Source organism: Diceros bicornis, chromosome 4 (assembly GCF_020826845.1).
Source record: "Diceros bicornis minor isolate mBicDic1 chromosome 4, mDicBic1.mat.cur, whole genome shotgun sequence".
In the NCBI taxonomy this organism is placed as follows: domain Eukaryota; kingdom Metazoa; phylum Chordata; class Mammalia; order Perissodactyla; family Rhinocerotidae; genus Diceros; species Diceros bicornis.
The window spans coordinates 88728855-88755515 of NC_080743.1; the positions used below are offsets into that span (position 1 = coordinate 88728855).

A 26661-nucleotide genomic window follows, 5' to 3' on the forward strand; every position below is an offset into this window, starting at 1 on the left:
ATAGTATCAGATACTGTATTACTCAAAGACTTCCATTTACTCTGTTAGAGACAGTTAAAGGGAATATTTTGATCTATGAAAACACAAAATAGTCTCATTCCAAGGTCTTCGAAAGTATCCTTCGATATATGGCATGGATCTGCAAAATGAAAACAACAATACTTATCTTACTATCTAACAGCCCTGATATGAGACTGGATTGAGACATATGAGTGAATATGCTTTGAATATTTATTAAGTCCTATCTATACAAATGTTAAGCATTATATAACCCTATGCTTAGCTCATCAATTGCAGATGGATGAATTAAATCAATAATTATAAAAATTAACAACCCATTTTGTTAAGAAACTTTGACCAAAAGCATTCATATTGGACTGAAGTAGTACCTTTGTTTTTAAAAATGTAATGTTTAATAATGGTTAATGATCTAAATAATGGAATCGTGTTAGACCTTTCTACCATTATATCATCCTAGTGAATTCTTCTTGTATGTAGATACTTTAACAGACACAAGAGTTTTAATTTACTAAAATAGTATACTCCTCATGAAACCCACACCTTCATAAGGCCTTAGTATGTGTTCATTAAAGAAACAGTTACTGTTAGTCGTGAAACTATCAAAATGAATAAAATTCCCTTTCAATAAGCAGTTTTCAATACAATAAAGGAAATAAAACATATACATAAATAAGTAGAACACAAGTTAGACGACAAAATGTTCCATAACAGAAACATAAACAAAGTTTAATAGAAGTTTAGAGAAGAAAAAGGTTATTTCTAGCTATGGAGGAAAGCCGTCAATGAGATGTCAAGAAAGACTTCAAGGAAGAAGTCATATTTATGCCAGGTCCTAAAGGATGAATAGGATTTTGAAACATCCCTAAACAAAATACACATTTCCCTGGAATACAAATGCTTCTAGGGGCCGGCCCAGTGGCGTAGCGGTTAAGTTCGCGGGCTCCGCTGCGGCAGCCAGGGGTTCGGAGGTTCGGATCCCAGCGCGGACCAACGCACCACTTGTCAAGCCACACCGTGGCGGTGTCCCATATAAGCAAAGGAAGATGGGCACGGATGTTAGCCCAGGGCCAATCTTCCTCAGAAAAAAATGAGGAGGATTGGCAATGGACGTTAGCTCAGGGTTAACCTTCCTCAAAAAAAAAAAAAAAATGCTTCTAGTTCACTGGGGAAAACACTGTATCTCAGCAAACAGTACCAACAACCCTCCAATATTCATTCACCATTCAACTAAAAGTTACCCTTGACACATCTCCCCATCTCTCCCCGTATCTCATTGCCCCATATCTAATCCTTGACCAAATCTTACCCATTTTAACCTCCTAAATATCTCTCAAATCTGTCTACTTCTCTCTTCTCCACCACCATATCCCTAGCCCAAATTACCATCATCTCTTGCCCAAATTACAACAGCAGCTTTTTGACTGGTCTCCCTGCTCCACACCAATCTATCTTCTACACTGCAGCCAAAGTGGTCTTTTCTAAGTAAAGGCACCAGGCATCACCTTCCAGACCCAAATTCTTGACACATGGCTACTTCTCTAGCCTCATCTTATACCATGTGCCCTCTCACTATCTGTGCTCCAGCCACACTGGTCTTTTTTTTTTCTTTTTCCTTTTCATTGATATATAACTGACACACAACATTACATTAGTTTCAGGTATACAACATAATGATTTGATATTTGTACACTGCAAATACTCTGGTCTTTATTCAGAGTTCCTCAAACTTGCCAGGCTCACTAACACCAGGACCTTTGCACATGCTGTCCTCTTCACCCTGAACACTCATTCACTCCTAACCCCCTTCACCTAGTTAACTTCTATTCACCCTTTAAATCTTAGCCACTTCCTCAAGAAAGTCTTCCCTATTCTCCCAAACTAAACTAGATCATTTGGTTATATATTCTTACCACACCACATACTTTCTTATACAGTATTTGTTAGAATTGTAATTTTATATTTATTTTGTGTTTATTTGATTAATAATTACTTCCCTGACTAAACTGTAAGCACCATTAGGGCAGTGCCTATAAATAATTTTGCCTTAGGTTAAACCTGCCAACATACATATTTGTTCCTAAGTCAATATGTTTTCTTTTCAGTCAAAATATCTATGGTGAACTAACAAGCACAGACATCATTGCTATGCCTGCACTACAACACACAGTCTGTGTGCCAAATACAGACCCCTAACCAGCTCCTCCCTACCCTCACTTCCGACTGTACATTTAGCAAAAATAATTTTTTTTTAACCTAATAGCATGATTTTGTAGTTTAATTACTCACTAATAAGAAGCTTAGGAAGTTTGGTCTAAATCTAGAAAAAGTGATTTTGCTTGTCAAAAATCAGCACCTTCGAAAAAGAGAAGAAAGTGTTTCAGTGATTTATTCAGGTCAAATAAGCATTCCCAACTTCCACTCCACCATTTACAGAAAGAGATGTGATGTGAAATTTGTAGTCAAGGCTTATGCCATTAACTGTTTGTGGTATATATGGAGGAATTTAAGGTAGCATATGAAGGTTTTTTATTGTACTGAGTCACATGGCTACATGGGTGACACTACAGAGATGTAGTGACCTCCTTGGAGTACTGACTTTAAATAAGTAAAAGGCACTAAAGAAACCCAATTTGTCAGAGCTCCAACAGCTCAAGATCATACCTCTCCAAAGATGTGAAAAATACTAGATTTAAAACTGCAGAAAGAAAAGAATAACACTACGGAATTGCTCCAGGATGCGTCATCATTCAGGCCCAAACCAGATATAGGGGGACTTCTGCTATCAGCTAAGATGGAGTAAAAAGGACCAGATTTACCCTTCTGCCTGAAACAACTAAGATTTTTCAACTAAAGATTTTTTCTCATATTATTTAAATCTTTAAAAGATAATAAACTATTTAAAGCAAAAACAATATTTTATTGTGGGGTTTGTAAGTAGAAGTAAAATATATTACAACAGTAAAAAGGCCATGAAGTAAGAAATGGAAGCATAATGTTATAAAGTTCTTATACTATACACAAAGTGGTGTAACATCACTTGAAGGTAGACTTGTAATATTATCACTCATAAGTTAAAAGATGTATACTGTAAACTATAAAGGAATCACTGAAGTAATACAAAAAAGTTAGAAAACAATCATAAGAAACACAACTAATGCAAAAAAGTATTAAAAGAGTAAAAAGAGATACAATGCAAACTACAAGACATTACTGGAAAAAATTGATGATGATATAAAGAAACGGAATGATATTCCATGCACATGGATTGGAAGAATCAACATAGTTAAAATGTCTATATTACTAAAGCAATCTACAGATTCAAAGCAATCCCAATCAGAATCCCAATGACCTTCTTCACAGAAAGAGAACAAAGAATCCTAAAACTCTTATGGGGCAACAAAAGACCCCGAATAGCTAAAGCAATCCTGAGAAAAAAGAACAAAGCTGGAGGCATCACAATCCCTGACTTCAAAATATACTACAAAGCTATAGTAATCAAAACTGCATGGTACTGGTACAAAAACAGGCACACAGATCAACAGAACAGAATTTAAAGCCCAGAAATAAAAGCACACAGCTACGGACAGCTAACCTTCGACGAATGAGCCAAGAAAATACAATGGAGAAAGGAACATCTCTTCAATAAGTGGTGTTAGGAAAACTGGACAGCCACAGGCAAAAGAATGAGAGTAGACCATTATCTTACACCATACAAAAAAATTAACTCAAAGTGGATTCAACACTTGAAGGTAAGACATGAACCCACAAAACTCCTAGAGGAAAATATAGGCAGTACACTCTTTGACATCGATCTTAAAAGGATCTTTTCGAATACCATGTCTACTCAAGCAAGGGAAACAAAAGAAAAAATAAGTAAATGGGACTACATCAGACTAAAGAGCTTCTGCAAGCCAAAGGAAACCAGGAACAAAAGACAAGCCACCAACAAGGAGAAAATATTTGCAAATCATATATCCGACAAAAGGTTAATCTCCAAAATATGTAAAGAAAAAAAAAGATACACAGATGGCCAATAGGCACACGAAAAGATGTTCAACATCACTAACCATTAGGGAAATGCAAATCAAAACTACAGTGAGATATCACCTTACTCCTGTTAGAATGGCAATAATTACGAAGACAAAAAAAAAACTGTTGGAGAGGATGTGGAGAAAAGGGAACCCTCATACACTGCTGGTGAGAATGCAAACTGGTGCAGCCACTATGGAAAACAGTATGGAGATTTCTCAAAAAATTAAAAATAGAAATACCATACGACCCAGCTATCCCACTACTGGGTATTTATCCAAAGAACTTGAAATCAACAATTCAAAGAGACTTACGTACCCCTATGTTCATTGCAGCATTACTGACAACAGCCAAGACAGGAAGCAACTCAAGTGCCCAACAACTGATGAATGGATGAAGATGTGATATATATATGCAATGGAATACTACTCAGCCATAAAAAAAAGACAAAATCATCCTATTTGCAACAACATGGATGGACCCTGATGGTATTACGTTAAGCAAAATAAGCCAGACAGAGAAAGACAAACACCATATGATTTCATTCATAAGTGGAAGATAAACAAATACATGGACAAAGACAACAGATTAGTGGTTACCAGAGGGGCAAGGGGTTGGGTGGTGGGCATAAGGGGTAAAGGGGCACATATATATGGTGACTGACAAATAACAATGTACAACTGGGGGCCGGCCCAGTGGTGTAGTGGTTGAGTTTTTGCACTCTACTTCAGCGGAGCCCAGAGTTCGCAGGTTCAGATTCCTCAGACCAACACACCACTCATCAAGCCACACTATAGCAGCATCCCACGTAAAAATAGAGGAGGATGGGCACACGGCTAATCTTTCTCAGCAAAAACAGTAAGATTGGCAACAGATGTTATCTCAGGGGCCAATCTTCCTCACCAAAAATAAAAAGATTAATGTACAACTGCAATTTCACAATGTTATAAACTATTATGACCTCAATAAAACTTTTTTAAAAAGAGAGAAAAGAACAGACAGGAGAAATTAAAAATAAATAGCAAGACAGATTTAAACCCAACCATTCATTTTAAACCCAAGCAATCACATTAAATATAAATAATTAAATATAATCACATTAAATATAAATGGTCTAAATACTTCATTTGAAAGACTGGATAAAAGATCAAGACCCAACTATATGCTCCCTACAAGGAACTCACTTTAAATATAAAAAGACAAGTGGGTTAAAAGTAAAGGGATAGAAAAAGATATCCCATGCTAATGCAAATCACAAGAAAGCTGAAATGTCTACATTAATATCAGATAAAATAGATTCTAGAAGAAAAAATATCAGCAGACATAAAGAAGGCCATTTCATAAGGATAAAGTACATAATGACATTATGTTTAACAGGAGGACATAATACTCTTAAATGTTTATGCTCCTAATAATAAAGCTTCAAAATACACAAAGCAAAACCTGATAGAACTGCAAGGAAATACCGACAAATCCACAATTATAACCAAAGACTTCAACAAATCTCTCCCAGTAACTGATAGAAAATCATGAATAATATAGAATACTCGCACAACACTATCAACCAACTAGACCTAATAGATATTTATACAACACTCTATTCCACAACAGCAAAATACACGTTCATTTTAAGTGCGCACTCTATTCTGGGCCATAAAACAAGTCTCAGTAAATTTAAAAGGATTCAAATCATACAAAGTATATTCTTGACCACAAATTAGAAATCAGTAACAAAAAGACATCTGGAAAATCCTCAAATATTTTGAAACTATATAACACATTTCTATATAGCCCATTGGTCAAATAAGAAATCAAAAGAGAAATGAGAAATTATTTTGAACTGAATGAAAATGAAAATACAACATATTTCTGGGATGCAACTAATGCAGTCCTTAGAGACATTTACAGTGTGAAAATGCATTTATGAGAAAGGAAGAAAGATCTCAAGACAATGCCTCAGCTTTTACATTAAGAAACTAGCACCTCAGCATAAAGAGAAAGATTGGCATGGATGTTAGCTAAGGGCTGATCTTTCTCAGAAAAAAAAAAACACGAAAGAAACTAGCAAAGAAATAACAAATGAAACCCAAAATAGACAGAAGAAAGGAAATACTAAAGATCAGAAGAGAAATCAGTCAAATTTTTTTAAAAAAGAAAAGAAATAGAAAAAAGACAATGAAACCAAAAGCTGATTCTCAAACCAATAAAATTGATAAACCTAAACCAGGCTAACTGGGGATAAAATAAGGAAGACACAAATTAATATCAGGAATGAGAGAGGTAACACTGTTACAAATTCTAAAGAGGGACGGCCCCGCGGCTTAGCGGTTAAGTGCGCACGCTCCGCTACTGGCGGCCCATGTTCGGATCCTGGGCGCGCACCAACGCACCACTTCTCCGGCCATGCTGAGGCCATGTCCCACATACAGCAACTAGAAGGATGTGCAGCTATGACATACAACTATCTACTGGGGCTTTGGGGAAAAAAATAAAAATAATTAAAAAAAAAAAAGAAATCCTAAAGATATTAAAAGGATAAGGAAGTATTATTAACAGATTTATGCTGAGACATTTGACAACTCAGACAAAATGGACACATTCCTTAAAGATACAAACATCAAGAAGAAATGAGTAACTTAAGTGGCCCTATATCTATTAAAGAAATCAGATTTGAAGTGAAAAATCTTCCCACAAGGTCCAAAGGCTTCTCTGATGAATTGTGCCAAACATACAAGAAAGAAATAATACCAATTCTACACAAACTCTTTCAAAAAACTTAAAAAGAAAAGAATACTTGACAACACATACTACAAGGTCAACATACTCTGAAACCAAAGCCCAGAGAGATATCACAAGAAAACTACGAACTAATCTTCCTCCATGAATATAGATGCAAAATTCTTTAACAAAATTTTAGCAAATCAAATCAAACAACATATAAAGAGGATAAAAATACATCATGGCCAAGTAGGGTTTATGCCAGGATAGCAGGCTGGTTTAAAATTCAAAAATCAATGTAATTAACATTAGGACTAAAAAAGAAAAACCAGGGCTGGCCCTGTGGCTTAGTGGTTAAGTGCCCGCACTCCGCTACTGACGGCCGGGGTTCGGATCCTGGGCACACACCGATGCACCGCTTCTCCGGCCATGCTGAGGCCGCCTCCCACATACAGCAACTAGAAGGACGTGCAACTATGACATACAACTATCTACTGGGGCTTTAGGGGGAAAAAAACAAAGGAGGAGGATTGGCAATACATGTTAGCTCAGAGCTGGTCTTCCTCAGCAAAAAAGAGGAGGATTAGCATGGATGTTAGCTTAGGGCTGATCTAAGAAAAACCAAACGATCATCTCAATAGATGCAGAAAATATATTTGACAAAATCCAACATCCATTCCTGATTAAAAAAGAAAACTCTCAAGAAACTAGGAATAGAAGGGAATGTCTTGGGCCGGCCCCATGGCTTAGCGGTTAAGTGCACGCGCTCCGCTACTGGCGGCCCAGGTTTGGATCCCGGGCACGCACCGACGCACCACTTCTCCAGCCATGCTGAGGCCACGTCCCACATACAGCAACTAGAAGGATGTGCAACTATGACTGACACACGGCTGTCTACTGGGGCTTTGGGGAGACAAAAAAAAAAAGGAGGATTGGCAATAGATGTTAGCTCAGGGCTGGTCCTCCTCAGCAAAAAAGAGGAGGATTAGCATGGATGTTAGCTCAGGGCTGATCTTCCTCACCAAAAAAAAAAAAAAAGAAGAAGGGAATGTCTTTAAATTGATAAGGGGCATCTACAAGCAAACAAACAAACCTAAAGGTAACATTATACTTCAATGGCAAAAGACTGAAAGCTTTCCCCCTAAGATCAAGAAGAAGGCAAAGATGTCTGCTCTTACCACTTCCACTGAACATTATCCTGGAGGTTCTAGTTGGTGTAATCAGGCAAGGAAAAGTAATAAAAGGCATCCTGATTGGAAAAGAAGTAAAACTGTCTTTATTGGCAGACAATATACATGACCCTTTATATAGAAAAGCCAATAGAATCTACTCAACACAATCTCAATCAAAATCCCAGCAGGGTTTTGTGTAAAATTTGTCTAAAATTCATATGGGCGAATGACCTAGAATAGCCAAAATAACTTTGAAAAAGAAAGTTAGAGGATTTATACCTCACCTCAAAACTTATTATAAATCTATAGTAATCAAAATAGTATCCTTGTAAGTCAAGATAGACAATAGAATGATGGAATGTAATGGGTCCAGATATAGACACACATATATTTGATTGTCAACCAAGGTACAAAGGCATTTGAGCGCAGAAAGAATAGTCTTTTCAACAAATGGTGCTGGAACAATGGTGCTGGTAAAACGGCACAAGCACTTAGAAAAACAGTTTGGCAGTTTCTTAAAATGTACCTCCATATACCTACCATATATGACCCAGTCATTCCATTCTTAGGTATTTGCCCAAGAGAAACAAAATCATATATCTATACAAAGACTTATATGCAAATGTTCACAGATGCTTTGTCATTGCCAAAAAACTGGAAACATAACCCAAATGCTCATTAAAGGTGAACTGATAAATAACTGTGGAATATCCATTCAATGGAATACCACTCAACAACACAAAGGAACTATTGATACAAGCAACAACATGGATGAATCTCAAAATATGCTGAATGAAAGAAGCCAGACTAGAAATGAGTACCACATGATTCCATTTATATAAAATTCTCAAAAATCCAAACTAGTCTATAAAGACAGAAAGCAGATTAGTGATTGTCTGGTGATGGGTTTGGGAGGGATAGAGTAGAAGGATTACAAAGGGATGCAAGGAAACTTCTAAGAAGAAATATATGCTCGTTTTCTTGATTGTGGTGATGGTTTCATAATTATTTACAAATTTCAAAACATATCAAATTATACTTTAAATAAGTGTAGTTTGTTGCATGTCAATTATAATTGTTTTTTAAAGATGTATGAATTGATCAGAATATAAGTTTATAACTCACTTTCTATTGCTAGGTTTCCCATAGCTCAAAAGAATCACACATTTTAAAGAACAGCAATCTATTAGTAGGAAAGAAGTTAAATTTCAGAACTGATTCACACTCTTTATTGTGTATAAATCTTGCTTTAAGTTTTGAGTTCCTGAAATACAAACCTTAGGATATGTCTAAATTATAAAGCATATGCTCCATAAGGACAGCCAGGTTTAAGAGGAACTGACTAAGGGGGCCAGTCCCGTGGCTTGGTGGTTAAGTGTGCATGCTCTGCTACAGGCGGCCCGGGGTTCGGATCACGGGCGCGCACCGACGCACCACTTGTCCGGCCATGCTGAAGCCACGTCCCACATACAGCAACTAGAGGATGTGCAACTGTGACATCCAACTATCTACTCGGGCTTTGGGGAAAAAAGGGAAAAAACAGGAGGAAGATTGGCAATAGATGTTAGCTCAGGGCCGGTCTTCCTCAGCAAAAAGAGAAGGATTGGCATGAATGTTAGCTCAGGGCTGATCTTCCTCAAATTAATTAATTAATTAATTAATTAAATAAGAAGAGGAACTAAGATGAAAGCAAACCAGGCCCAACAAGAGGCCAATGTTCCTGGGCTTTTAGGAAAAAAAATATGTGAATTCAATAAGTATCCTAAAATGTCTGTTATAGAGCCAACCTCTGATCAATGTTTGGGTTTACCTGGTTCTATAAAAGTGGATTCTCTTTCTTCGAATTACTGATATTAAAGTGGAGAGCCACTTGAAATGTAAATCCTAGAATAAATAAAGCTACGCCCCAGATGAATAGAATTCATGGTTCTTAAGATTGTGTGGTCTTTTAAATATCAATATTCTCACCGGCTTGATCAAACATAAATAATAGGCCTAGAAAGGCATGCTTTTATAGAAAAAAACCTATTTTCATATTTTGTATTACCGCTCAAAATACCTAAATTTTAGACAGCTAACAGACTTTGTTTAACCTTTTAAATTATAGAAATATTCACACCACTTACCCACATACAGCTTTTTCACGTTGTCTACAGTTAATAAAACTTGGACAACTCTATTAAGACATTACATAACAACATGCCATCCAAAGCATACCCAGCAGATCAAATGTGATTATAGTTACAGTGATAATAAAACACACAGGTAAACTACAGGTTCAAGATTCAAATTAACAAATACCACACTGAATGCTCTTTATAATAACAGTTTGAATTTTTTATCTGTGAGAAGCCAAATTACACAGTAGTTAAGAGCATAAACTCAAGAGCGAACTGCCTGGATTCAAATCCCATGTCAGGCTCTGATTCCTCATCTATAAAATGAGGATAATAATAGTATTTACCTCATAGTATAGTTAGCAAGATTAAATAAGTGAATAGGCATAAAGCACCTAGAACTGCCTGGCTCACAGTAAGCACCCAAGAAGTTTTACTTTGTCATTGTTATAATTATGCTCATGATTGTCACTGTTATTAGAGTTAAGATTAATATATAGGTAATCAACACTATCACTATCAATTTGAAAAATACAAATATATCTACTAAGAATTAATATAAAAAAAAGAACTTGAATAGACATTACTCCAAAGAAAATACACAAATAGCCAATAAGCACATGAAAAGATGCTCAGCATCACTAATCATTAGGGAAATGCAAATCAAAACCACAATGAGATACCACCTCACACTATTAGGATGGCTATAATCAAAAAGAATGGAAAATTACAAATGTGGGTAAAAATGTGGAAAAACTGAACCCTTGTGCACTGCTGGCAGAAATGTAAAGGAGAAACTGGAACCCTTGTGCATTGCTGGCAGAAATGAAAAAAAGTGCAAGACGCTATGGAAAAGTTTGGCAGTTTTGCATAGGGTTAAACACAGAACTACCATAAGACCCATCAATTCCACTCCTAGGTATATATCCAAAAGAACTGAAAGCAGGATCTGGAAAACATATTTGCACACCAATGTTCATAGCAGCACCATTCACAATAACCAAAAGGTGGAAGCAACCCAAGTGTCCATTGACAGATGAATGGATAAACAAAATATGGTATATACATACACTGGAATATTATTCAGCCATTAAAAAAAAGAAAGAAACTTTGATATATGCTACAAGGATGGATCTTGAAGACATTATGCTTAGTAAAATAAGCCAGACACAGAAGGACAAATATTTAATGATTCTACTTATATAAGGTACCTAGAATAGGCAAATTCATAGGGACAGAAAGTAGAATAGAGGTTACCACGGGCCAGAGAGGGGAAAAGGGAGAGTTATTGTTTAATAGGTACAGAGTTTTTGTTGGAAATGATACAAAAATTGGGAGTATAGATAATGCTAAGGGTTACACAACATTGTGTATGTATTTAATGTGACTAAATGTACACTTACGAATGGTTAAAATGAAACTTGGTGTGTATATTTTAACACAATAAAAGAAAAAGAATTAATGCAAAAAGAATTTACTGGTTACTCCACCTAGCATCCTCACTTTTATTCCTGCAGTTCACCAGTGAAGAACTCAATATTTGTTCTTACCTACATGGCTCTGAAAGAAGCAGAGAAGCTAGGACAAGACATACTGCTAAACTTTAAAGACAACTCAGAAAAGCATAAAAATGCTACTTTAAACAGCTTGTGACACATTTTAACACCAATATATCAAACTGGAAACAGTAACTCTGAACTTGGATAATAGAGATAGGGTAATCTTTCAAAAAAAGCACTAGATTGGAACTCAGATTCCAATCTTACTCAGATTCTAATCTTACTTCACCAAGAACCTTTATAATTTTATTTATTTATTTTTTACCCCCAAAGCCCCAGTAGACAGTTGTATGTCATAGCTGCACATCCTTATAGTTGCTGTATGTGGGACGCGGCCTCAGCATGGCCGGAGAAGCGGTGCATCAGTGCGTGCCCGGGATCCGAACCCGGGCCGCCAGCAGCAGAGCGCGCACACTTAACCACTAAGCCATGGGGCCGGCCCAAGAACCTTTAAATTACTAACTTTTTCTTTTTTTTTTTTTTTTTTTTTTTTTTTTTTTTTTTTTTTTTTTTGTGAGGAAGATCAGTCCTGAGCTAACATCCGATGCCAATGCTCCTCTTTTTGCTGAGGAAGATTGGCCCTGGGCTAACATCCGAGCCCATCTTCCTCTACTTTATATGGGACGCCGCCATAGCATGGCTTGACAAGCGGTGTGTCGGTGTACACCTGGGATCCGAACCTGTAAATCCCGGGCCGCCAAAGCAGAGCGTGCACACTTAACTGCCAGGCCACTAGGCCAGCCCCAAATTACTAACTTTTTCATGCTTACTTCCCCAATAATATGGAGAAACGATTTATCACGTTTCATAAGTTTGTTGAAAAAAAAAATGCAGGGTATTTTGAGATTGTAGGAAAAAAACTTTGTAAAAACATATAATTTTACAAAATCTGCTCATAGGAAAATGGAATAACGTTATTGGTTATATAAGGGAAACATTATCATTGCTAACAAAACTACAAGAAAAGAAAGATGACCAGTCAATAGACATTATAACATAAAACCTCTCTCAATCAAGGTCTACACCAAAAATACAACCTGAAGTGCAAATAGTTAAAAATTTCTTCTTAAAGTGATTTCGTGTATACTTGTAAAAGAATGACTTAGGGCTTTCTGACCTGAACAAAACAGCAAGAAATATGGCCTTATCAAATCCTCTAGAGTATCTTTCTCTTTCAACAGGAATCACCACACGATACAGTTCTTTCTTAACTATGTTATCAAGCTAGATTCAAAAAACGTGTATAAATCTTCAGTCTGTAAAAAGGAAAACTACTACAAAGTCTTTATGAAACCAGAAAATACTAAAGGTAGAGTCATTTTTTAGACATTGAAATGTTGTTTGTCAGCTGGTAGCTACTGCACTGGCCATCTTTTTCAAGGTCTGTCCATTGATACCAACTAATCACCAACCACTTGGGCAAAACGGGTCCGTTTTAAAATAAGAGCATAGGGCCGGCCCTGTGGCTTGGTGGTTAAGTGCGCGCGCTGCGATGCTGGTGGCCCGGGTTCGGATCCCGGGTGCGCATCGAGGCACCACTTCTCCGTTCATCCTGAGGCTGAGTCCCACATACAGCAACTGGAAGGATGTGCAGCTACGACATACAACTATCCACTGGGGCTTTGGGGGGAAAAATAAAATAAATAAAATCTTTAAAAAAAATAAAAAATAAAAAAAAATAAAATAAGAGCATGCACTAGAAAGGCCTTGGTTTCCTTACTCAGGGACATTCTTGAAATTTACAAATATACAGAAAATTGTACACAGTCAAGCCTAAGGGAGCAAGATATTTATATATTATATCCTGACCAAATTTAATTCAAACAAAATTTCCTACAATATTAACTGGATATGGGAATCTTTTTTTCATTTCACTCTGAAACTTCTATATCACTGTTAAACGATTTTGTTCCTTTCTAAGTTTGCTCCTTTCTGACTTTGAAAAGCAAGCTTATGATTACATATTACATGCTAAACAAAACAGCTAACTGATAAAAGAAAATTTGGGTATGACTCCAACTATATAGCATTCTGGAAGAGGCAAAACTATGGAGGCAGTAAAAATATCAGTGGTTGTCAGGGGTATGGAGTAGGGAGAGACGAATAGGAAGAGCACAGAGGATTTTTAGGGCAGTGAAAATATTCTGCATAATACTATAATGGTAGATACATGTCATTATACATTTGTCCAAACCCACAGAAAGTACGACACCAAGAACGAACCCTAACGTAAACTATGGACTTTGGGTGATGACGATGTGTTAATGTGGGTTCATTAATGCAACAAATGTACCACTCTGGTCAGGGATGTTGATAATGAGGGAGGCTATGCATGTGTGGGAACAGGTAGTATACGGGAAATCTCAGTACCATCGTCTCAATTTTGCTATGAATCTAAAAATAAATAAAGTCTTATAGAAAAAAAAAAAATTTGGTTAACTGCTTAATGGTCTATGTACACTATGATTTTTCAGAGTCCAATTCCTATTCCTATCCTTTTTTCCTGAAGAAAAGATTTTAAATTACATTTGTCATTAATATTAGTTCTTGTTGGGCCAGCCCCGTGGCTTAGCGGTTAAGTGCGCATGCTCCGCTGCTGGCGGCCCAGGTTCGGATCCCGGGCACGCACCGACGCACTGCTTCTCTGGCCATGCTGAGGCCGCCATCCCACATACAGCAACCAGAAGGATGTGCAACTATGACATACAACTATCTGCTGGGGCTTTAGGGAGAAAAAGGAGGAGGACTGGCAATAGATGTTAGCTCAGAGCTGGTCTTCCTCAGCAAAAAGAGGAGGATTGGCATGGATGTTAGCTCAGGGCTGATCTTCCTCACAAAAAAAAAAAGCAAACAAAAAAATTAATTCTTGTTGCCTTTCCTTGAATTTGCCTTTGTTTGACATTATAATAAACTTCCCTAGGACATACCTAAATTAATCCAATGCTGTAAAACTCAGTCATTAACACAGTACTATACCGCATAAGGAGTACACCTCAATCATTCATCCTGCTAAAACCAAATGAACCGATATTCAAATCATGTTGGAAAGAACTTTCATGAATGTCAATTCCTTCTTAATACTCTGAAAAACAAAGAGCAAAAGGGGAACACGGACAGCTGAGATAAAAGGCACCAACTATATTTTTCCTAGAATATCTAAAATATTATGTGTCTGTGTCAGGTTATTTCAATTGGAGAGTCTAACATAGTTTTAAAAAGGCCGTCATGGATTCGACCTTTAGCAGACCAACTGCTTTGACTCTATACTCACGCCCTTCCCTCCTTCACCTGGAGACATGCCATTAATCAAAAGGAACACCATTGGAAAAACAATTCAGTTTCTGAAGGACAGTGTTATAAGCAATAGAACTCTGAGGACATTCAATATGTGCTAAATAATGTTTAAGGCGCTACATGAAATCTATGTAAAAATATTTCAATATGTTGAAAGGAGCAATACAAAAGTAGGACTTAAAGTTATGAGCCATACTTTCATATACTTGTAGCAGGAATTGCTTTCCAGGAAGGAGGCACCAATTTGGCACCAAGTCTCAGGCCTTTAAAAACATACTCTTCTAGGAATTCAGCCTAAGGAAATGGCTAGAAGTTCAATTCAAAGACTTCTGAGCAAAGACAATCAGTAGACTGTTAGTATAAAAATTTTGAAAAATGTTAATGTCTAAAATAGGATAATGGTTAAATAAGTTATGTTAAATAAGAGTCATTAACAAATTATATTTTCATATTATAAAAACCTCAGTAACAAAGCAGCGTGACACTGGCATATGCATATAGACAGACCAACAGAATAGAAAACCTTGAAATAAACCAAAATACTGTTACCGCACCAGGTCTGTTTTTGCCCGCCGCCCAGAAAGCCAATGACCGAGATGATGAGATTGCAGAGAGAGAAGGTTTAATCACAAGGCAGCCAAGTGAGGAAAACAGAGAACAAGTCTCAAATCCGCCTCCCTGAAAATAGGGACTCAGGAGTATTTATGGGGAAAGAGCAAGGTGGTCTGAAATGACTGGAGGTGAGGAGGGATGAGGTAATTGATGATCTGCCCAAGAGCAGTCAGCCTTCATGCCTCTTCGTAGGACACATGTTCACAGAATGGTGGCATTAGCTTGCCCTGAGGGTGGAGTTCCAACCTCTTGCCATCAAAAGGGCTCAGTTGATGGGTTGGTGGTCTCAATCCAGCCTGAAGTGGACAAGTGGTTCAGTTCCTAGAAAAAAATAGCTCCAACACCCATTACCATGGTAACCCAGGCTCCAGGGAGATGTCATCTATAGGAACCTAGTGGGAGTCAGATAGCATATTGCCCAAACAGCACAGTTAACAATGAGTAAGTTTATCATGCGGATTTAAGTCTTCATTTTCCATTCTGATAAGTTTCTAGGTAAGGCCATCCCCCACCCCCTTCCTGGTACAGGGAAGAAGATACATTTACAAATGGAAATTTTCTTTACACATGTAAATGTCTCTCATACAGGGTAACTACAACTAAGAAGGGGTGTAGCACAACCCACCCAGGTACCCGGAGATATATCTATAGTAATGGCCTTTTCTGGAGGCAGGCCTCCTATCCCAAACTCCTTTGGTCAGTTAGTGGGGGTGGGGGTCAAAATGTCATTCAGGCAGAGACACATTTTGAGTTCCCAAATTCTAATCTCCCATAGTTACTAGCAGCTTAATCATCAACGGCTGTTTGCCGGTTACAATACAAATGGCAATCTATCTAGTAAAGGATAGAGGAGTCTCAAATCAGTGGGTAAAAGACATTATTCAACAAATAGTTTTAGGACAACTGGAAAGCCATCTTTCTAAAAACGAAATTGTATCCATATCTCGTATCAGGATGAATTCCAAATGGATCAAAGATTTAAATGTGGAAAATGAAAACAAAGTACTAGACAAACCATGGGGAGAATTATTTTATAACCTCAGAATGGGAAAGACCATTCTAATTAAGACATAAAACCAAAAAGCCATAAAAGAAAAGACTGATACATCCAACTGCTTAAAAATAATTTCCTCATGGAGGGAAGGGAAAAAAAAAAAAGACAAATGAAAATACTGGCAACTCATCGTAGCAGATAAAGGGCTCTTTACTTAATATAGTAAGAGTTCCTACAAATCACTAAGAAAAAGATCCAACAACCCAATAAAAATGGGCAAAAGATATGTACAGTTCACAGAAAAGGATATATTTAAATAGCTCTTAAACTTGAAAAAAATATTCAATCACACTTAATGTAAGAGATATGAAAAATTAAACTAAGACACTATTTTTTCACTTTCAGATTGTAAGATTTAAAAATTCCTGATAATTCCCTATGTGTGGGGGAGATAGGCAATCTCATCCATTGCTGGTGAAATATAAATAGGTACAACCCCTAAGAAGAGCAATTGGGAATATTTTTCAAAATTACAAATACACATATCTTTGACCTAGCAATTCCAATTCTATTAATTTTTCTTACAGATATACACAAGCAAAATTGCTTATATTCAAGATTATTCACTGCACTCTCACTTGTACCAGCAAAACTTGGGAACTGATTAAATAAATTATGATACATCCAGGCATTATGCAGCCATAAAAAGAATGAGGAAATGCTCTACAAATTGACAGGAAAATATATCCAATATATATTAATAAGTGTGTGTGGAGGGGGGATGTGAGGTAGGAATAACACAAGGTGCAGATCAAGTCCCATAATGGGTTATCATTTATGTAAAAAAGGAGAAAAAAGCATATACACAGTAAAAACTATGATAATATCAATTCAGATATAAAGCCATTAACAACTGGCTCCAGACCCCCAGATCTCCCAGTCAACCTCCCTTTTGCAGGCTTACTCCAGTCATTTCATTAACCTTGCAACAACGTGACCCTGCATTTTTTTTAAACTAAATTTCTTGGACCCCATTCTTGGCAGTTTTTACACATCAATCTATCTATTTATCTGCCTCTATGTACATGGAATAGGTACGGAAGACATACACAAGAATTTCAAACATTTATTGATTGTGTGGAAGGGACAATGATTGTCTGCCAGATGGCAAGACAGGGGTGGGGAGGAGGGGTGAGAGAGACCTCATAGAATATCCTTTTTACACCTTCTGAATTTTGAAAGAAAATGTATTACCTATTTTTAAAATTAAAAATGTATGTGAAAAAATTTTAAACTCTCTCAAAAACATGAGAAAATATACTGTTAAGAGAAAAAAGGCAGGACATAAAATATATGCAGTATGATACCAAGTATGTACAAAAATGTACATTTGTACACAGAAGAGACTGGAATAAAATATTAAAAGAATAGTTATCTCTGAGACATGAAATTACAGACAATTTTGATTTTCTTTGGATTCTTCTCATAATTCAAATTCTTTAAGCACAGGTTATACTCATAATTAGAAAAAGGTATTAATTTTTTAATGATTGAATTAGAGAGGTTAGAAATTAAAAAGAAAGGTAGAAAGATATTAGGTATTTCCAGGGTTCTAAGCATCATAAATGAAACAGTCAAATTTCCTTAAAATATCACTTCCAATGGCAGAATAAGGAATTTATGGATAAGGGATTTAGGAAAACAGATGAAAAATATCTAATCTGTCCTCTTACGGATCATTGTGAGATTATTCTCATCCTCCTACTTTCTGGATGTTTTGTCCATTTTTGTTTTCTGTTACCTAGGTAATAGTATTGCCAGCATTTCCCTTAAAGACTGTGAAACTAACAATCTGGTATTTCTCACTGTCGAGTTTTCCTGACCTTCAGCTTTGAAAGGCCATCTCCCTAAGGGAAAGCAGTAAGATCTAGAAGCTAAAACAGGAGGCTGAGGAATCTGAGGTTAAGAGTTCTAATCCTGACAAACTGTGGAATTTGTCTCCAATTTTGGGAATAAACTAAACTTCCTGAGTCAGTTTCCTTAATGAGGAAACTTACAGGATTGTTTTGAAAAATATTTAGGACTTTAAAGTTTCTTTGTAACTTTTCACACTATTCTTCTGAATTTTGTTTTCTTGCCTTACTTTAAATATTTTCCTCTCTAAATTTTCACCCTCCCAAACAGTATCTGCAAGTATTACCAATCTCTTAGACTCAGGAGGAGCATAGGGGGTACTTTTAGAAAGCCTACTGAAAATGACACAATGTGAAGAGAACTTGAGCAATGCTGAAGACAATTTATGGAGGAATAAGAATGCAATCACGATCTAAATTGGACCCTTATGAGCAAAGCAAACACAGACAACTAATTAATGTAACCAACACTTGGTAAGGGAAGGTAAAACTCAGACTCCCAACATTTGAAACGCTGCTACAGACATAAGATGATAACTTCTGTATCACAGGCAAGCAAAGGAAGTTTTGTCACGCCTTCAAGGGTTCAATTTTCATTGCTTTTTGTTTACAGCACACCCACTAACACCAATGCGCTGGGCCTCAGACCGTCTGTCTTTTTCCCTACTATTTGCATATCAGGTACCTCTTGATGGCTGCCTGGCACTAGAAAATAAGCTACATTAAATTTATAAAAGGTTCTCTACCTACGGGTCTTGAGGAGCACTTGATAGCCTTCAGAAGAAAGGTGTTTTTACAAACATCAGAGAGCAATTATCCCTCTGCCAAGACAGGATAAAGCAAATCCAGCAGTGCTCTCTGCCAACTTCAAACTCCTCCTCCTGGTTAACAAGACCAAACACCTCTCTAGTTACTTAAAAATTATTCCAATAGGGAGGGACAAGGGAGCAGACACCTGAATTTTTTCTAGATTAACTCAGTCATTAGTCTAATGCTTTTTTGTGGTTCACCTACTTAAAAGGTGATCAGATCACTCTGTGCTAGTGAAAAGAGCAACTGAGAAGAACAATTACATAAACCCTCCCTTCAACTTACCTCATCCTTCTTCCTAATGAAACAAAGCTTTGGAAACCACTGCCTTGCCACCATTTCCTTAGAAATCTCAATAAAGCCTACTTTCTCTGTCATGTGAATACTTTTTCTTTTCCTTAGCAAATCAGAGAAATTTATTTCATTCAACATAATTAGACACAACTGTATATCATTTTTAAAAGTGTATGCACTGAATTTTATTATCTGAAAAAGATAAAGGCAATCGTTATAAACCTACTATTATCAAATAAAGAAGGGTGTTCCAGAACTTCATATAATTTACGTCAGAAAATTTGTACAGACCCTCAATTCCATACCTACAATTCCTAAATACAAAAAGCTCTGAAAACCAAAGCTTTTTTCATAACTTTTCTAGCACTACAATTTGACCCACACTGACATAAAATCATTTCTAGTCTCATACCATACTTAACGTGAACACTCCTTTGTTTAATATAACACAACTGAACCCTGGATGTTGCTCCAGACCCCAGTAGGGGGTTATGTCACTGTATATATACCGTATTTCCTAAAATCAAAAAATTTTGAATTCTGAAACACTCTAGTCCAAATGATTTTGGAAAAGAGACTGCTGACGTATCTATAGTTCTCTTCAAAAATATTTTCATTCTTTGAAAATGAAATAGCAATAAACCAACATGATAGAGAAATACTAACGTGTTATAGAGGAAACTGTCCATCATCTGTAAACATTAACAGAACACACAATTTAAATGAGACATACAAACTTTCTCGCAAAGGAAGAAAACAATGGGGCTATTTTAAATCAATATAATTTAAAACAAACAGTATATGCGTAGGCATTCTTGCAAGTTCTTATTTTAGTAAAGAATTGTCTACTAATGTGTATAAAATGTATTTGGAGATCATGTGTCAACACTCAAAGTTAATGCCACATTCTAAGTATTAAACATAAGCTCAGGAGGGCCGGCCCCGTGGCTTAGCGGTTAAGCGCATGCGCTCCGCTGCTGGCGGCCCGGGTTCGGATCCCGGGCGCGCACCGACACACTGCTTCTCCGGCCATGCTGAGGCCGTGTCCCCATACAGCAACTAGAGGGATGTGCAGCTATGACATACAACAATCTACTGGGGCTTTGGAGGAAAAAAATAAACAAATAAAATCTTGAAACATAAGCTCAAGATCCCAAGAATTCCTAAAATATTAATACTGGTTTGTAGAAGCTCAATTAACAGTATTAAGGAAATTAAAACACTTAAGTAACATGAACACGTTTGGGGATGTAATGGGTACGCATTCACTGATTTTCTTCTAGCAATCAACTAGCTAGAGCACAAAAAACTTTTAGTCTTGGTTGAACAATTTCATTCATCTACACATTAACAAAAAACAGGCGTCAAGAGGTGCATATTTAAGACATGTGAGAATGAGTGATTCGTTAAGAATATTCAAAGTTAGTTATGTTAAGAACATTCTGTATAAGGCCAGTGAGTCACATCCAATTCATACTGGACCGAAATGAAACAACTTCCTGGACTTGTTACTGGTTGCAACATTTTAAGTAAATACAGAGACATATTCTCTAAAAATGCAATAACATATATCTTATCCTCTGTTTTAATTTGTGAAGCATATGCAATATTATTTATTACAACCAGGTAAGACTTCTGCCCCCATCAACTCACATCCAGTTCACGAGAAATTCTTATCAAATTGCCATTGCCACTTTTCTAGAATTATATGGTAGTTGATGCAGTATGATTAATTCCCTTTTTCTTCTGCTCCCTGAAATAGTCTCAGCCTTTAGAAATTCTCCAGTAGGTCCCTATCAGTCATCAATAAACAATGAGCTGTATACTAGCTTAATGGTAAACAATAATGTTGACGTTATTTATTTTATTAACTGAATATTTTAGGTAAGACCTCTGATACTATTAAATTAAAAATATTTGATTTCTTGGTGACCGCTTTCTTGTGATAACTGTATGTCCCTTCTAGCTATCCAAGAGCACATCTGTGCATACACTTGCAGACCTGTTATGCTCACGCGTGCAGAACTCCAATGCAGGAACTGCTAGAGAGGGGTATCTTAAATTTCTCCCAAATAGTGTCCTACACTCACCATCCACTCATGGTAAAGTAGTTAATTTTAATGTTCGCATTGTTGACCAGAAAGCACAGACGGTGAGGCTGGCTCTGCCGCTCCGTTTCCTTTTGCTAGGCTGCTGGGCTTCTTCAGCCAATTGACTTTGCTTTGAGGCTATAAATATCTGAAAAATGTTCTGCATTTGATGCTGTTGGATTCTGCATCCATATTTAGCTGTTTGTGGCATGCCTTTGTTTAAGCTACTCTACCACCCATACAATCAGTTAGGGTGAGCTCTGAATGGTCAAAGGACAGATGGATCAACATTCAACAGACAATGACTTAGGAACAGCAAGGTACCAATCTGCTAGACATGGTGACAATGAAGGGGGTGGCAAGATAGGAATACAAAGATAAACAAAATAGACTCCCTGGTGTCAAAAATTTTATAATCTTGACAGGGCATGAGCACAACTTATTATAATACTGGAGTAAAGCAAATGAAACATTTTACAACTGAAAGAAAAGGAAGAATAGGACAGCATAAATATTTTCTTAGCTGTGTATCAAAGATGTGCATTTGTTTGTGTTCTAAACATAGATCCACCTATTATAAAACTCTGTACATATTCCAAAGAAGTTTTCCAATCATAGCAATACACAAAACTCTGGATATACGTATTATCTACCAAAGAACCTGACCTGTCAATAGCAAACTCTAAACAGTGTCTAGTCTTCAAATTTTGCTTCAAGTGAGGCAAACTAAGAAAATATTGTTTCTAAAAGTTTCTGTTAAGATATTCTTTGGGGGAGGGGTACTTTTGTTGTTTGTAAACTGATTTCAAACATAAGTCTATTGCAGAGCATGTGAACCATAGCCAGAAGCCAGCAGCACTTAATACATCTCCTTATTTTGCATCCTATCTTTAAAACCAGAATGGCTATTTTAGGTTAGATCTCAAAACTGAATGAGCTAGACCTGAGCAAGATCCCCATTCCCACCTTCCTATCTTGTGAAAACATTCCAAACAAATGTACATCTGCCCTCAACATTTCTTCTTTCAAAACTCAGTTCACTGACCTTTTGACAAAAGTGCTCCCCAGAATCCCCCGACGATCATGATTTAAACACCTTAAGTTAGGGGCTTGCTTGATGCCTGGCCCCAAGAGTTAGGCTGGAATTAGTAGGCCAAGTCGTAGGTAAAATACTAGGCCAGGTCATAGAATCAGACAACTCTAAAGCTAAAATGGACCAGAAATACCAATTACTCCAGATTCCACATTTTATGTAGAAACCTAGACCCACAGAGTTAAAATTACTTACCCAAAGTTAGACCACCAATTTGTGGCAAAGGCACAATGAAAACCCAGGTTCTCAACCCCTAGTTGTATACTCTAGTTTCTCAGTTTCCAGATTTCTTTAAAAAACATTAGACTACACTCATCAAAGTCTCTTTAAATTGTGTAGAAGAACCTAAATGTTCCAAAATAATCAAGTTCTTGAACACACAAAACAAGTAAACAAGAAAACCAAAACAAACTAGAGTTTTCCAAATTGATTTTCTACATTCTATTCTTTTTACTTCACAGCTTTTCCAAGAGTTATACAATAAGCAACTTAAAAACTAGCTACGGACATAGAAAAACCAAGAGTCATTCAGATAGTTTTAGAATATTTACATCAAACTAAAGACAACAAAGGAGTATCCAGGATGAGCTGCCCTAGAGGAAGGAAAGTAGCAGTATTAAACAGTAAATAAAAACAACTTCCGGTTAATTGACAGGGAAGACAAAAAAGTTACAATGCAGTGGAAAGTCTGCAACTTGGCTCTGAAATACACAGTATGTGTGTGTGTGAGAGAAAATATATATGTATGCATATATTTACATGTATATTTAAGAATATATATGTACACATATTCATGCACATACACACACACAGCTCTCACAAAGCTACAGCTCTAGGAATGGACTACAAAAACAAGCACGTATTTTTATGGGTTACATGCAAAGAATGATAGTTAACACTAGGTCTAGAAAACCCAGACAGAATAGTTTCGGACACTAAAATATTGAATTATCATATATACATAATTTTGCAGTAACATGGCCCTATCTCAAACTTCATATAAAAAACAATATGCCAAAGAAGTGTGTAAGGATACGAATGAGGATAGAATGGGAAAATGTAACCACAATATACTCTAATTCAAGCTCATTTTCAGATACTCATCAACCTTTGTTAAGACCTACCAGCTAAGTGGGCTTAGCAGTGGATGGAAGATCAGGCACTAAAGTTTTTAATCTGCTGAGAATGAACTGGGTGACCCTGCATCATTTTCCATTTCTTTGCTTTAATTCTTTTAGTTAATTAGAATAACATCAAGAAACATTTATAAACATCCAGCAAAATACAAAGTGGTACATACATAAATCCTTAAGAATTGGTTATAAGAATTACTGGATTTTTAGAACTGAAAGGGCCATTAAAAGATTATTTAATCCAATCCACTCATTTTGCAGATGAGGAATCAGAGGACAAAAAAGTGACTTGATCTGCCCCAAATCGCACAGCAACTTAGTGGCTGGACTGAGACAAAAACTCAAATCTCTGGACTCCTAGGTCTGTGATCTTTCTGATAGTGATAGACTTGAATTGAAATCAACCGAACTATCCAGAGAGATAACTTCTAAATCTTGGTCACTCTTGAATAGTAAACACACCCTGTTCAGAAGGATGAAGAAAAAAACCATAATGTACTTGATCACTGCAGGCTTAGATGCACATGACAGCAGGATAACATCTTAACACGGTGTCTGATCCCAGGTGCTTCAAATTTGCCATCTTATACTCAGCCACATTACTAATATCTTTTGTGTTCACGTGAGCTAAGTAATAAGCATCTTGACGTTTCAATATTTTGGAAAGCCACAGCTCAGTCCTGAATGCCGGGCTATAAATCCTTGGGCTATGAGTTTTCAAAACCAGCGTGGTTTTAATGTTGCCACAAGGCTCACCCTAATAGAATCTCATCATTCCGTTTTAATTAAAGAGGTGGTTACTAGGAATACAAAAAAGGGAAAGTTTTAGTGTGTTCATCACTTTTAACTTGCTGAGTAGCAATCCAGTCACTTTACAAAGAGAACCAGAAACAACAGTGCAAGCTGAAACAATCCACACCCCCTGGACTAAGAGGTTGCCTTTGGAGGGTGAGGTTCAGAAAGAGGTTATAGATTAGTCTGTTCCCACCAAATAAATATTTTTGTTCCCAAAAATAAATATTTTTGGTTTTTTATTTTATTATTATCCTCTGCTAAGCTTTTTCATAATATCTTGGTTTCCAGCCTTGCCTCACTTACGAGAAAGAAATGAAAGCCCATTCACTTGCTTTCACGGTGTGTTCCATCATACCTTCTTGAAGATCGGTTGACAGTTCCCTGGAAGTAATCACCTAAGAATTACGTCTGCATAGCCCAGCTCCACCTTAAATTTACTGCAGGTGCCTGAAAAGGTCCAAAGACCATTCTGAGTCACATCTCTCTACCCAAGTGCTAGTCCGGAGAAACTTGTCAGAAATGCACCCCAGAACAAAAAAGGATGTGGGAAACTGACCCAGGATGGATCGGACTGAGAATAGGACTGAGACCAGGGAATGAATTTAGCCTGAGCAAAGATAAGAAACACCAGCCTCTACGATGGCCTGTGGTCCTTACCGTACACCCGGACCCAGCTCTGTTGCTGGCACACGGACTCCAGAAGAATCCGATCCAACATGCCACCGGCCACGGCCCCAGTGACTGGGACAACAGCGTCCAGCTCTTCCGGCGGGAGCGGCGAGTCGGACTCCAGTCCCGGGAACATCTCCGGCCAGGACAGCGCCTCTGCGGCTCCTCCGGACGACGGGGAGAGCTCCATGGTGCCCCGGAGGGACAAGGCGGCGGCGGCGGGGCGGGCAAGCGGCTCCGCGCCCTGCCTGCGGGAAGGGGAGGAGGAGAGCGCAGCAGCGGGGGCAGGACCCGAGCGGCGGCCGGCGCGGACCCGGTTCACCTCCTTCCCCGCCGCCCACTGCCCGCGGCTCGGGCGCTGCAGCCCACCTGCAGCCGGCGGGCGGGACCCAGGCCGGGAGGCGGGTCCAGCGTGGCCCCGGCCGGGGGTGAGTCCGGGCTCAGGTGTGGGTCCCTCCCGGGAGGGGACGTGGAAGCACCCGGGAGGGGCGGCTCGTCCGCCTGGTGCCTGAGAGCCGCCTTCCTTAACCCCCAACGACGTCTCTTGCGGCCAGAAGGGGATCGGGCTGGGGATGGAGTGGGACCGGGCAGGGCTGGGCTGGGGGCGTCGCCGCCAGGGGCCGCCCCCTCTGACCGGCTCCCGCCGCCGCCGCCGCCTCAGGGGCTCCGAGTGTCCGCTCCCTCAGCCTGAGGGGGGCCGGTGGCCCCAAGTTCTCGCCCGCCTCTCCTCAGCCCCCACCCAGGAATGAGCCGGCCCGCGCCCCTAACTCTCCGGCCGCGGCTCCGGCTCCTGCTCCGCCGCGGATCCCACAAGCCCGGCGGCCGCGGCGGTGGCGGCGGCAGGCGGCATCCCAGGGTGATAGGCCGGAGCAATCGAGGGCCGAGAGCCCAGCCGCGTGTGCAATCGAGTAACGAAGCAGAGGAGGAACTGCCACCGAAGGCAGGAAGAATCGGACACCGAATTATTCATCTGGCCAGTCCCGCCTACTTCCCAAATACCCTCTCCTGGACCGCCCGGCAGTGCGTAGTCCCGGTCTCCCGAGCCGCGGCTTAGGGTGGAGGCGGGCAGGAAAAGGGGTGCGGGAAATTTGAAAAGAAAGGAAACGAGTTTACCTTTCCCCGCTTCCACCCTTTTCCTCTTATGTGTGTATTTCTGTTTTTATTTGTTGGGACCAACATTTCTTTCTTATTGGACGAAGAGATTTGGAGAAGTTGCTTTATTTTACAGTTACTCAGAGTTGGCAGCGGGGTCTGGGATTGTGGGATATGTGTGGGATCCGCGCTCTGCGCCCTGTCCGCTCTGAATCTGGACTTGTCATCGGTTTAGAATAGCATGGTTAAGAAGTGT

General features: G+C 38.4%; 1 protein-coding gene across 3 annotated transcripts in view; it reads right to left on the reverse strand.

The window, feature by feature from the left end:
• Positions 1 to 26127, reverse strand: part of RASAL2 (RAS protein activator like 2) — a 391607-nt gene extending 365480 nt beyond the window's left edge. For all 3 annotated transcript variants that reach the window (XM_058539992.1, XM_058539991.1, XM_058539990.1), the window contains exon 1: positions 25302 to 26127. In XM_058539992.1, the coding sequence (XP_058395975.1) occupies positions 25302 to 25503 (202 nt within the window). In that variant the 5' untranslated portion in view covers positions 25504 to 26127. The remainder of the gene's footprint in view (positions 1 to 25301) is intronic.
• Between the last annotated feature and the right edge of the window lie 534 nt (positions 26128 to 26661).